This window comes from Cebus imitator, unplaced genomic scaffold (assembly GCF_001604975.1).
Source record: "Cebus imitator isolate Cc_AM_T3 unplaced genomic scaffold, Cebus_imitator-1.0 Scaffold21, whole genome shotgun sequence".
Classification (NCBI taxonomy): Eukaryota; Metazoa; Chordata; class Mammalia; order Primates; family Cebidae; genus Cebus; species Cebus imitator.
The window spans coordinates 11,179,567-11,194,133 of NW_016107336.1; the positions used below are offsets into that span (position 1 = coordinate 11,179,567).

At 39.0% G+C, this 14,567-nt stretch overlaps 2 protein-coding genes across 4 annotated transcripts in view; both read left to right on the forward strand.

Moving 5' to 3' along the window:
• Nucleotides 1-14,441, forward strand: part of LOC119470069 — a 162,168-nt gene extending 147,727 nt beyond the window's left edge. Inside the window, exon 3 of the mRNA XM_037736029.1 lies at nucleotides 13,158-14,441. Coding sequence (XP_037591957.1) covers nucleotides 13,158-14,144 — 987 coding nt within the window. The 3' untranslated portion in view covers nucleotides 14,145-14,441. The remainder of the gene's footprint in view (nucleotides 1-13,157) is intronic.
• The window catches only part of ARPP21 (cAMP regulated phosphoprotein 21), a 158,782-nt gene continuing 157,912 nt past the window's right edge, over nucleotides 13,698-14,567 (forward strand). For 2 of the 3 annotated variants that reach the window (XM_017521769.2, XM_017521763.2), the window contains exon 1: nucleotides 14,332-14,562. The gene's annotated coding sequence lies outside the window, so the exon portion shown is untranslated. Of the gene's footprint in view, nucleotides 14,563-14,567 lie in introns of all 3 variants that reach the window. The other variant, XM_017521782.2, reaches the window with a different exon arrangement.

Here is a 14,567-nt window from a genome sequence, read left to right on the forward strand (position 1 = left end):
TTTTTTAGATAGAGTCTCACTCTTGTTGCCCAGGCTGGAGTCCAATGACATGATCTTGCCTTACTGCAACCTCTGCCTCCCAGGTTCAAGCAATTCTCCTGTTTCAGCTTCCCCAGTATCTTGGATTACAGGCATGCACTACCACAGCCTGCTAATTCTGTATTTTTAGTAGAGACAGGGTTTCTCTACGTTAGTCAGGCTGGTCTCAAACTCCTGACCTTAGGTGATCCGCCCACGTTGGCCTCCCAAAGTGCTAGGATTACAGGTGTGAGCCACCACACCCGGCCAAATTTCATATGCATTTCATAAATTCTTTTGTGCAACTAAATGTTTGATTTTTAAAAAATTTAAAATACAATGAACAAGTCAATTCTATATATCACATTTTTTAATCCATTGATGAAAATCATAGTTTATGGTTTTCTTTCTGACAGATAATTATACTTGAGAGTTACATTTAAAAAAACCAGAAACCTATGAATACTACAGAAGGAAGGAAAAGAAGTTCAGAAAAAATAATATTCAATTTTGCCAGTGCCATATTGTGACTGAACAGTGGCACAAGAGCTGTGTCTCTGAGTAAGCACCATGGGGGAGACTGGACTTAATAACTGAAGTTATTAACATACTGGAGTTGCTAATGTCTTAGGCACTTCAGGCTGCTAGAGCAAAATGCCATATACTGGGTGGCTTTCATATGGCAGAAATTTATTTTTCATATTTCTAGAGGTGGGAAATCTGGGATCAAGATGCTGGCATGGTCAGCTTCTGGTGAGGGCCTTTTCCTAGGTTTCAGACTGCCACTTCTTGCTGTATCCTCACTTGGAGGAAAGAGGGCAAGAGAAGTCTCTAGGGTCTGTTTTATGAGATGCTAATCCTATTCATGAGGGTCCCACTCTCATAACTTAGTTACCTCCCAAAGGCTCTGACTGCTAACAATATTACAATGGGCATCAGGATTTCAGTATATGGATCTTGGGGTGACACAAGTGTTGCAGCCAGCAAGAAGGATTCACATAATGATATGGCATAGAAAATTTTAAGGCTCTCATTTTTTCTAATGCAATGTTTTCAGTATCCTAATTTAAAATGAATGGTACAAGATCCTTTTGTTTTCCCCCATGCAGAGAACAAAACCTGGAAGAAAAGTCACACTTTTGAAGCTGTAGTTTAAATATAGAGAGCAGCCCCTTTCTGATAAGGAAAAAAGTGGTAAAAGATATTTTGCCATGTATCTGAGGGAGCAAACTTCCAGAGTAAACAATTACTCATGACTGGGTACTTGAAAGGAACTTTGAGGGATCTGCAATTACGCCAATGAGAATAAGAAAAAACAATGGCCTATATGATTTTAGTGACATCTTACATAGAACTGTAAAGAAGATAAACCCAGAAAACACCACAGCAGACGCTGTGCATCACGTAACCAGTGTATCACCCACTGTGGCAGCAAATTTCTTTGAACATGTATTTGCGCTCATTACTTTTTTCCCACAAGACTCAGGTCATAGTTTCTCACTTTTAATTCATGGTCTTTTAGAATTTGACCCTGTGGGAGAACTGCCTGAGTGGCCACATTAATCTCTCCTGACTTTACACACACACACACACACACACACACACACACACACATGCACACACACGCACACCCCACACTTCAAAAGCTTTCAGGGTACAAATGGGTTTTGGGTGCATGGGTGAACTATATAGTAGTGAAGTCTGAGATTCTAGAGTACCCACTACCTGAGCAGTGTACATTCTACTTAATATATAGTTTTATTTCTGTCCCTCAGCTCCCTCCCACCATCCCACTTCTGAGTCTCCAAAGTCCATTATACAAGTCTGCCTACCTTTGCATACCCATAGCTTAGCTCCCAATTGTAAAAATGCATGGCATTTGCTTTGCTATTCCTGAGTTACTTCACTTAGAATAATGACCTCCAGCTTCCTTCAAGTTGCTGCAAATCATATTATTTCATCCTTTTTCATAGATGAGTAGTATTCCATGTTGTATATATACCAAATTTTCTTTATCCATTCATTGGTCAATGAGCACTTAGGTTGGTTCCATACCTTTGCACTTGTGGATTGTGCTGCAGTAATCATACATATGAAGGATGTCTAACAACTTTTATTTTCAGTAGAATCACTCAGAGTTTTTTATTCTTTGTGCTAGTCCAAACTTCTTTAGTAATACTTCATTTTAGAGACTCGGGCCATGGATATTGTATCTATTATATTTCTAAATTTTTACACATCTGTCTCTTTGAACTCGAGAGAATACTTCTGAGTCTATCCAATGTATCATATCCAAAGGCTGCTATAAATTCCTCCTTGTCAACTAATTCCTCCCAAATGCACAAAATTGGGCTTACGACAAAGTTTTTCCACCTCTTAAGAAGTAGAATTGTGTGCAAGGCACATCAAGAGTTTACAGGTATGCTGCTTTTAAGCAAATGAGACTTGCAGCAAAAGAAAGAGTGGCTGAGGCCCCTCATGACTGCTGTGTCTTCCTGTTGTGTCAGTTTTATGATCACTACTGGAACCCTAACATCCATCTGGCTGAATAGCCATTCCCTTGATAATCTCACTGTGCTGTCCTCTTTTTTTCCACCTAAATGCTTTCTGACCTGGTTCAAAAATCACATTACAGCTGTATATATCCTTTTGACTATTCTTCCTCTCCTAATAGACCTAAAGATTCTAGATCAGTTACATCCTTTCATTGCTTTTTTCAGATCATGACCTTTTTCTTGTCATAGCTACATGCTGTTTGGAATACCCTATTCACTTAGGTAATACTGTTTGCTTATTAATAGTGTTCTTCCATTTATATCCTCATTGATATTGCTGCCAAGTAGCTTCCATCCACTCATGACCTTTTGTTCCTGGGTTCTTTTTATTTAACATCCTTTCTGATTAAGTTAGGCATTTGTGTTCTCTAGTAAACAAGACAAGTCATTTTAAAATACTTTTATGACATACACTAGAAACTTTTCACAAGTATGGAATATTCCTCTGATTTTAAAACCCTTTAGTGTGCCTCTTTACATTCTATTCAAGTTAATTCATTAGAATGCAGGGAGTTTGGATGGCATTCTTAGAGAAATAACAATAAATTTATTTTTAAAGTAACTAGAAAATAAAATTTAAATATTGTTTGTGAGAAACTGAGACACACTTCACGACTTACTGCGATACTCCGTTATATTAACCCATTATTAATGAACATTGAGCACCAAGAAACATTCTTAAATGTTTTCATCATAAGCAGAGGGACTAGCTTAGATTTTATCCACCCTGAATTAATGTATAGATCTGGCAGGAGGATGTACAAAACACTTCAGTAAGCCCTGAGAAATATTCTTCTGTTTGTATGTGTCTACCGAGAGGGTTTAAGGATTTCTACTGTCATCCAAGCTTGAGAGCTGCTAAGATAAGATGGTTTTCTTCTCTTTCTAGAAAACTTTATTCTCTAGAGACTATCCAGCTTGTTACACCCATCATAACTGGCTGCACCAAATATGGTTGTGTTTCAGAGAGACAGATCTAGTCTCTAAGTTTCATAAGGAAGACAACGCATGCAGTAAGTTTAGAAACCAGAACAGAGACAGTGGCAGACAATGCAGTACAGCCTACGTCACACTATTTCAGATTTCTTTTTTCACACTTCCTTACTGTGGAAGATGAAAAGGGAACTATGTGAATGCCTGGACTCTATTATATGAAGTTATGATAATGGGACATAGCTTGTGGCAATAAGATATAAGCCGCAGAACCTGGAGATATCTCTCCCCTAGCTCCAGAAGCAAAGCCTTATGAGTTAGACTTTTCTTATTCATCTGCCTATTTTCTTCTTTCTTCCTCAATGAAACTCAGGGGAATATTGAGTCCTGCCTCCATTATGAATGCATAACCATTTAAAAGATCAAACTCTCCTGAGACAATAATAAACTGAGGAATCAAAGCTAGCATGTTTGGGAAGGGAGTTGATTATTAAAACAAGGGATCAGCGTGGATTGAGTTAAATATTTTTTTATGGCTTGCAGGCTGAGGACAATCAAAAGGCAGGCTTGTGTGGCAACTCAAACTCCATTCAAAAACCTACTGGCTTAATAATTTGAAGAAACACTGAAAAGTAGGGAAGGATGTCTGGAAAGGATATACCCAGAAAGAAGGAGCACAAGTCTGTAAACTCTTCTGAAATCTTTGACTGATCCATGGCAGTACATACACTGGACAGACTGCAAGCAGTCAGTTAAAGAGAAAGAGAAATAACCTAAAATTTTAAGCTGATGACTTAAATATTGAATGTGCAGTTTTAACCCAATCAAGCTAAGTACCTGGTGAAACAAAAATATCAACAGTCTTTACTGGACAACAATAGTAAAAAGACTCTCAACAATCTAACATTCATATGATCTATGATACAATTAAATGTTAATTGATATTTGAAAAGACACAGAAAAATGTTAATCAGTCTCAAATTTTTAAAATGTCAATGAAGGCTGACTTCTGGGTAGCCCTGTTTTTGAAAATTAGTAAATAATAACATTAAAACAGGGATAGATGGGATAAAGGAAAATACTCTTATAATAAAAAAAAAAGATGGAAAACCTGAGTAAGAAACAGAAGCTGTAAAAAGAAGAAAATGAAAATTCTAGAACTGAAAATTATAATATCTGAAATAAAAAATTACTGGATAAAAGTTACTTTTAGCCACTTTAAAGAGAATATGTTTTGTTTCTGGTGGATTTAAGACTATATAAGAAATAAAAGTTTGCAACACTACCTAAGCAATCAGATAAAATAAGCTATGCAGTTATCAAAGAACTCTTCAAAGAGTTTTTCAGGTGTGTAGGTATGTATATGTATGTATGCATACATTTATTATATATAATATATAGTGTGTTATTTTTATATAATATATTACATGTCATAGGGTATTATATACTTTAAATATTCACTGGTGTATGTGTGTGGATGTGTATATATATATGTGTATATACAAATTACTATAAACTATAATACACAGTGTCAATTGTATAACATATAATGTATGGTATATAACATATACATTATATATATGTAATATATATTATATATTATATATATATGTAATATGCTATATACATATGTAATATGCTATATACATACATTTGTCAATTCGTTTTTAAGAAGCTAGTACAATTGAAAAAAAATGTGGAGCTAGATATAATACTACATAGCTGTCAAAGAAATCTGCTAAAAAGTGGTCACATATATAAAAATATGTTTATATATTATAGCACATTTATTAATATATTATAGCAACATAATCTATAATATATATAATTGTATGAATATATAATATATATTATAGCATGTAATATGTTAGATGGTAACATATGTGTAAAAATACACACACACGTAATACATATGAAATTATTGCCTTTAGCCTGGTTACTATAAACCAACCAAGCAAATATTGCTTGCCAATGACAAGTTATATAAAAGGCAATGTGGTAATATGTTTCCGTTATGTAAATCTAGGTTATAGTGTTTTAGATATTTTGGAGAGTGAACTTCTTGCTTCTTCCTACTAAAAACCTTAAGCTGGGTGTGGTGGTTTACACCTGTAATCCCAGTGCTCTGGGAGGCCAAGACGGGATCACTTGAAACTCAGAGTTCAAGACCAGCCTGGGCAACACAGTGAAATCGTTTGTCTACAAAAACATTTTTGAAATTATCCAGGCTTGGTGGTGTGTACCTGTGAACCCTGCTACTCAATAAGCTGAGGTGGGTGGATCTCTTAAGCCCAGGAAGTTGAGGTTGCTATAAGACATGGAAAAAAAGACTTAAAAAAATTTACTTCATTTTTACCATGCCACACTAAATATATTCCAAAGCCTCTTCCTCCTGGTCTAAATCTATGAAAATGACAAAACTGCACAGGGAAATTAGAAGCGGTTTTATCAGTGCATTAGCAATTATGGAAGGAAAAACATATATCAAAGAGGAAATTACATTGAAAAAGCAATCCAAGCCCTTTGCTTTAAAAATAGGGAGAGCTTCAAAGGTGTTTATGTCCCAAAAGTGGTAGCTTTCTAAAAAACAGAGGGAGTTCAGTGGCAATTGAAAAGTTAGCAGTTTGCAAAACCACGATTGTTATCCATGGTTTGATACTGACACATTCATTCATCCACTCCTATTTTGTCAGGTAGCATGACAATAGAAATAAAAAGGTACATGACTGTAGCAGCAGAGTGGTTTCTTCATTTGTCTTTAATGTGTGGAAGAATAAAATGTATATGGGAATAGTCTGAATAGGTGGATGACAAGTATAGTTTTTCCCAATAAATACAAAATTTAAAAGTTACTATAAGGATAACTAAAAAACTGGAATATTCCAGAAATCAGGGTTGAAATTGAAATGCATCCTTAAGTCTATGTTTTAAGAAGCTATCAAACTGAGACTTTCAAAATCCAGATAATTCTTTTTATTTACATTTTTCTGGAAGATAGAGAATCATGGGGAGTTGGCACAAAATGATTTTATTGAGTCCTCTAATACCTGAAATAGATAAGGACAACCTAGGAAGGGAAAGCTATAGACCAATCTAAATTAGGAACATGTAATAAATCATTGGAAAACCAAACAAAAATTATATATATAGTCATTGAAATAATATTTAAAAACCAATGGATGGTTTAAGAATACTAAACATACTGAAAAGTGGCAAAGCTAGATATGAGGAAATCATATAGAAGTCTATGCAGAGAGATAAGGAAATTTTGTGAAGGAAAACTTATAGCTCATGTCTAATATATGTCCCCAAAAAGATAATTTTAAAAAGGCCATAATCATATGGGGAAATTATTTAGAAATAAAAAAGTAAGACTCTTCAAATGAAAAAATAAAAACAGTACACGAAGTCCCTAGTAAGATAAATGAAAACAAATCTATAAACCTAACCCTGAGATTATATATATATTTCTTTTTCTTTTCTTTTTTCTTTCTTTTTTTTTTTCCAGGTTCAAACAATTCTTCTGCCTCAGCCTCCCAAGTAGCAGGTGTGCACCACCACCACATCTAGCTAATTTTTATATTTTTTTTATTAGAGACAGGGTTTCATTTTATTAGATGGCCAGGCTGGTCTTGAACACCTGACCTCAGGTGATCTGCTCACTTTGGCCTCCCAAAGTGCTGGGATTACAGGTATGAGCCACTGTGTCTGGCCTGAGATTACATTTTTAAAAAGACATCCAGCTGTCTGATTTTAAATAAAGCACAATTAGAGTACAGAACATACCCATGTACAATACAGAAAATTTGAAGGACTGTAATATATATTAGCACAGGCTAGCCAAAATAAAGTTCTAGAGTCAATATCAGGACTCCCAACCCCTAGGCCTCAGACCCATAGGGATCCATGGCCTGTTAAGAACTGGGTCGAACAGCAGGAGGCGAGTGGCCTACAGCAGCATCACTCCCTGAGCTCCTCCTGTCAGGTCGGCAGAGGCATTAGAGTCTCACAGGAGCACTAACTCTACTTTGAATTACACATGTGAGGGCTCTAGGTTGTGTGCTCTTTATGAGAATCTAAGGCCTGATGATCTGAGGTGGAACAGTCTCATCCCAAAACCGTGCCCCTATCCCCTGTGGAAAAATTGTCTTCCACATAACTGGTCACTGGTGCCAAAAAGGTTGAGGATCATTGGTCTATATGAATGGCAGACAAAATAGGATCTAAAGTAGAAGCATTGACAGAGATAAAAGACATTGAAAGAAGCAATAATCTATCAAGAAGATATATTATTTATAACTTTGTCCCTGTTTAACAAAACATAAAAAAAAATTTAGAAAGCAAAAATCGAAATGATTGCAAGAAAAAATTTAAAAGTCCACAGTTCTCTCAAAGGCAGATAGATCAAAGCAGATAGAATTGATAGGATAATAAATAAATGATTATCATATTGAAAATATTTTTACTAATAAAATGAAAATATTTTAAATAATGTAGGTTAATTTTATATATCTGAACATATAGATTTATATAGAACTTGGCACTATTAAAGAATATGCGTTGTTTTCAAGAACATATGGACTATTAACAGGAATTGTTCATAACCAGATGCTATATGATTTCTCAACAAATCAAAATTATTGACTAAAATTAAATTAAATTAAAACCTAATAATAAATAGTGAGCACTCCCTCAAAAAGACCTTTATAAACTAAAAGCAAAAAGTAAAATTTCTTGTAAATAGTCCATGGGTTGAGAATGAGAATTACAATGTTGAACAAAACAACGAGAAAGCTTCAATGGTAAAATGTTTGTTATGCAGCTAAAATGTACAAAAATGAAAATATATATACTTAAGTGGGAATAACAGGAAATAAGACATATTACAATTTAATGAGCTAAGCTTTCTTCTTAAAGATAGGTTTGGTGGCACAAGCTTGTAGTCTCGCCTACTCAGGAGGCTGAGGTGGAAGGAACACTTGAGTGCAAGAGTTCAAGTCTAGCCAGGACAACATAGCAAAAACCTCTTATCTTCTCTAAAAAAATCCACTGTGGTGCCAAAATGTAAAACATAGATTCTCAGAGAATAAGGAATTCAAATTTTAAAGATTTGCCTAAAGGAAAAATTTCTCAACTTGGAAACCATGCCCATCAATAGCTTTGATTTATGTGTAACCTATACGTGTTCTGTATTCAATAGACTACTATGCTGTTATAAATGCATTAATATAGTCAATTTCATGGGGAAAAAAAACCCTCAGTTATTCCAAAGTAGAAAGCAGATTATAAAGTAATATGCATTCTATAATCCATATATGCTAACTACAGCTCTTTTTATGGGTATATACGCAGAGAGATTAAGCACAAAAATCATGGCAGTTTGGGTGGTGATATACTAGGAGACTTTTTTTTGTTCCTTTTTGATTTAGTTCACTCACTTTTTCTTTTTTAAAAAAACAAATATCTATACTTTTATTTTGAAAAGACAGAAACTTTAAGAGTAGCTTTGGAGAACAAGTTGTACATTTATGCAGAATTACATATCTGTACATTGTTGTTTTTCTTCAGATGCTGGGTATTGAGCCTACAATTGGGTTTCCGGAAAGATCTAAGTTCTCTTTTGGCATACTAGCACTATGAATATACTATGAATATGTTTTACCTTTTGACTACACACACACACACACACACACACACACATACACACACACACACACAGATACACACACCATTTAAGGTATGGAGAACAGTTTAAACACGTAAATGTACTGTACCTCATTAGAGATGGATTGAAGCTGTTTTATTCTAGTGGCTAATTGATAGACCTTTTAATGTCATCTCAAGTTCGAGAAGCCAAATATATTATTCCACGTTCTGAATAGTTTGGTAACCTTTGTCTTTCTTTGTGAGAAAAGAACTGTGTCCATCGTGGAAGAAAGTGTGATCTCTGTAACAGCAGTGTAAGAGAGGCAAGATCACAGAGAGTGGTTTGGCAAATGTTAGGTTATGCTCTGTGTCATCACTCCTTGTGTTTCAGAGGGATAACATTTACCTCTGTTTTCCCCACATATGCTTCTAATGCTTCTGCTTTCAATTCTAGGCCAGGTTTTGAAAAAATCAAATACACCTTTGGTGGGTTCCATAGGAGACTGCAAACACTTTGTGTTGAAGCAGGTCCTGGTGGGAGTGATAACATAGGCTGGGTAGAGAGGGCCTGCTGCTGGGCATCCTGCCTCCAGCCTTGCTCTACATCAGAAAAAGTCCATGCATCTGTGTTCTGCTGGCTGCCTGGCCTGCCTTAGACACACCAAAGCCACAGATCCCTCTGGGCTGGGAGGGCAGAGGAAGAAACACAGTGCTCTGTGGACCAGGAGGAGAAACCCCCCAAATACCAAGAATGTTTCTGAAAAATGGGATATCTATCCTAAGAGATGCTGAAAAGAAATAGGAAATTTAGTCAGCGACCTTTCTTGTCTCTTGATGCTCAGATCTTTTAGTGACAGGTTTCCCAACCTTCTCTTTAACTGTTTCCTCCAATTTCTTCATATTATCCTTCCTCTGATTCATGCATCTCCATGAAAGCACCACACACATTCATTTTTGAGGAAATTTCTTGGTTTGCATTTTCAGCAAAGCATTTTTATGCATGTGCAGGCCAGCATTCATTTGTAGTCCGCTTGTAAGAACTCCAAGGGTTCATGGAGATAATTTTCTCATCCTATACACAGCCTATTACAGAAGAGACATGGCTGCCATCAAGGGATCTGTGCCATTAGAACATTTGGTTTCTAGTCTCCCAAATCCTCTTTGTTTTTGATCGTGACATTTCTTCATGCTCGGATGCATACATGATGTAACATTCTTTGTTGATGTTCTGAAATGTGTTTTAGAGTTATTTTGGCTTCCACAAAATAAGAATGGGGTGCAAAACTTTCTGGTTGAAATGCTAATCTTCAGGGCTTTTTCTTTTGCTTTTCTCCTGCTTTTCGGTACCATGCATATTTGTAAAGCTTTACACCCAAGACTGGTATTTAATAGATCCTAGACTGTTTTGTGGGAAACAGGGCAAATAAGAAGTCTCTCTAGGGGATTTGTGGGCCTTTATTGCGGTGCGGGAGTATGCCCTAAAGGGGAGATCCTCGCAGCCTAATTGTTGAGGAGTGATAGAAGCTCTACAGCATGGAAACTCTACTTCTCGCTTCAGCTAAAAAGGTGCTTATAAAGGTAGCTGGGCTATTTTAGCAATTTGCCTTATTTCAAAAATCCAATTTGGTAGCTTCATTAAAGGGCACTAATTTAGTGTCTTAGGGGAATATATGTATAAAGGAGCTTGTCAACAATCTTAGATGTTTTCCAGTGTGTAGATGAGCTCAACTCCCCAAGCTGGGGTTACCTGGTTACATGCATGCTCCTTCATTTCAAACATAATACAAAATAAACTCAAAAGCCCTCAGACCAAGAGAGTAACAGAACCACTCCCTCTTTCCCAAGTACTGCCTCCCATTCCTCAAGTTAGGGGGCTCTTGCATAAACACATCTGCAGTTGACATAGTCAGCCTGTCACCCAGAGGTTTAAAAAGGAAGACAATAGTTTTAGTTAGTTTAGTGATGGTTAATATGTACAGTCTAAGGGCCCTAAAGGATGATAACTGTCTTAAATTGTTTTTAAAAAAATAGAAACACTTTCTGAATGCCTAGAAGAATCACTTATTGCTCACTGCCTGCCTAATACTCCCAAGGGTATATTTCAGTCCCACATTGGGACAAAAAATTTAAAGTTGAGTAGCTGAATGCTAATTATCTACACAGCCTCAAATAAACTTGAGCCTTCTACAGTTTATGTTGACAAAATATTATGAGAAAAGATAGAAAATAGTTGAAGCACATTAAACTTATTCTTTGGGATGCTTTTTTTAAAAAAATAAAATAATAAAGCTTAAAATCCATGAAATACTACAATAAATATTGTCATCGAGTTTGTCAATACACAGTTAAGCTATGAAAACAGTTTTGTTTTTTCAAATAATCACTAGAGTGTGTGCTAAGAACACTGAGTTCTCCCTCCCCTCATTTAACAGCTATAATTTCTAATCCAGTTTATAGGACTGGGTTCCATTTTAAAAAATAAACTCTCAGAGTGAATTCTGATTTTTTTTTTTTTTGTAGAGACTTTGTGTTATGAACAAGCTGCTAAGGTTTCCTATTAATAGATTACCTGTCTATCCATTCAGGAGATGCTGCGATATGGTTTTGTCCAGAAGAGAAATCAAATACACTAACTTTCTTCCTATGCAGTCTCAATTTCCCCCAAAGAAAAATAGGTTTTTCGGAATGCCTTGAGATGAAGGAAACGATAGTAAATTAGAAATGCTTTCATAATTTTCCTTTAAATTTTATATGTCTTGAAGGAGAAAATACCTGTAAAAAAAAAAAAACCACTTCTGGAGATGACTCAGTAAAAATGATAAGGATATAAATCAAAGTAACTGTTCTGAATTCATTGGGTTTGGTTTGTCTGAAAACTCATACAGCAGATTCATTCTTATTCTGGTGAGGGCTGAACACCAAGGGAGACAATTTCGAATCGTTGGAAAATAATTACCTATTCAACAAGGGTCAGTACAATCTTATACTGTTTTTATAGTCGTTTCTAGAAGTACACATATCATTTATTTGAGATTTATAATCAATATCTTAGCGCATATGAACATGGGCCACAGCTATAGAAATCAGGTTTCTGTAATAATGCAAAGGCATTTATCTTAATAAATCTGTTCGTAATGTCTGTCATTATGGGTGGGCGTTCAATAAGTGAAACTAAAGGGATGTGGAAAATTTCATGACATGTTTTATATGCTAGTTATTTATTTGTTGTATATTCATGGGGTTACTAATTACAGCTGGTAAAAGTTGATTTTCTCCTCTTCAGTTTATTGTGAGATGGGGCGTTCATTTCACCAGATACATAGTTATTCAGTGTCTACATTTCAGAAACTGAATTGCTGGATACAGTCAAAATGAGCTTTGGCAATTCTATGTGTGAGTGTACAACTATAATTTTGCTGCACATTAATAACAATCTTGCAAAGAAGCCCAAAATCAAATGCCTTGCTCTCAGCTGGGGTCAGAAAGCTAAAGTGGTATATCTTGGCTGGTGACCTGTAATGTTGGAAAAGCAGGCTCTACATTCACTCAGAAGGGGTAGGTGGCGTTTCGGAATTTTATTCCCTCTTCTTCACTGAGCCTTTTCCTTTTTTTCTCTTTTTTTCTCCTTGTAATGTGTTAGTGAGTGCTGAGACAATTAAAAAAAAAAAAAAAAAAACCGAATTGCACATAATCAAAATAGTGCCTCTCTAGAACAAGCGGTAAAATCAAGGCTTTTATTTCTTCAGGTGTCAACTCTGTTCCTTCCCCAAGTCCTACCCTGCCCAGCTTCTGCAGCACCTCAGTGATTCCAACTCAGTGATCAGGTGGGCAGCGGTCTGGGCAGTCATCCACAGGGAGTACGCTTGGTGCTGCACGCCCTGACTTGCAGTCTTGGTCAAAGCGGAGAATCTCCAAGAGCTCCCAGGCTACGGATTCATTAGGGTGGGGCGAGGTGTTATTGTGGGATTGTCTCTGCAGAGTTGGCCTGGAGAGTGAGCGCTGGAGGGAGTGGAGCAAGTGTCCCCAAGAGTCCAGGAGCGCCCCCCCAGACGGGTGTGCTGGAGGGCTCGGGCACGGGGACGAGAGAGAATTCCTGCCTTCTGGCTGGGAGCAGGGAGGCGGTGTGGCGGGGCAGGGGGCAACGTGCCAGTTTTCTCTCTGATTAATGATGCTCACGCTGCTGCGCGTGGCTCATGCGCTTTGTCTCCAGCCTTAGGGCTGGCGGAGAACAGCCCAGGGAACGAGTGGTACCGCGGTCGCCCGGCGCACCCAGCAGGTGCCATCCCTCTGGATGGGCCAGTTCTGGATGCTCCCCAAGGGACAGAGGCCGCGACACCGCCAGGCGCCCGGCTGCGGCCACCTCCCGGGTGTGGCGGGTCTGGGGCCCGGGGTCTCCGGCCGGAGCAGCTGCAGAGCCACGTGCAACACGCGCGTTGCTCTCAGCCCGGGCTGGGACCGGACGCATCCGGGGCTGCTGGGAGGAGCCGGGCGCCGCCCCCGGCGGCAGTGCCAGCCGCGTGGGAGGGCACGGACCGGCGGAGGGGCAGACGACGGAGGCGGCCAAACAGGAGGAGCGGGACCGAGGGATCGGCCGAGGCTGGCTGGCTAGGGGTGGGACTGGCAGCGCCACGGACAGGTGGGAGCAGCCAGACAGCCCGAGAGAGGGAGCCCAGAACGCAGCGAGAGCGAGAGCGTGAAGTAGGCAGGGAGAGGCGCCCGGAGAGACAGACAGCCGCACGCGCGCGCCTCCTCCCTCCACGCGCCCTCCTCGCACCGTGCGCGGCGGCCAGGAGCGCAGAGTGGGAGAGGACCGTGGGCACAGGAGGCCGGAAGAGGGACGCTGCGTTGCTGGCGGGACGGAGGGATTCGGACGGACGGACGGACCAGCGCACAGACTGGCAGCCTGCGAGAGGGGCAGCTTCGAGAGCAGAGCGCAGGCTAGCGGGAATCCCGCGCGGAGCTGCTGGTCGGACCGACAGACGGTCGGACTGACAGACGCGCAGACGGACAGAAGGGCAGACGGGAGGCGGGGGCGCGTTCACTCCCCGCGGCCGGCCAGGCGGAGCAGGCGGCGGTGGTACCTTCTGAGCGCGCCCGGAGCGGAGACCGGCGGCAGCAGGTGCAGCGGGGACGCCAGCCGCGACCGAGCCCGCCGCCGCAGCCCTGGCTGCCACAGCTGTGCGGAACTCCAGCCGACACTGCAGAAAGCTCCGTTTACTAGCAGTTAAATAAATCAACCAAAATCCAAACAAACAAACAAACCCAACAACAACAAAGCCAAGCCAAAAGCCAAAACAAACAAATCCAGCCAAACCAATCACTGAGAAACAATACTATTAATAAAATCCAAAACTAAACCAAACCCATCAAGGCACCAAGACGCAGGGGGGATATCCACTGTTCGATCAAGGTAAT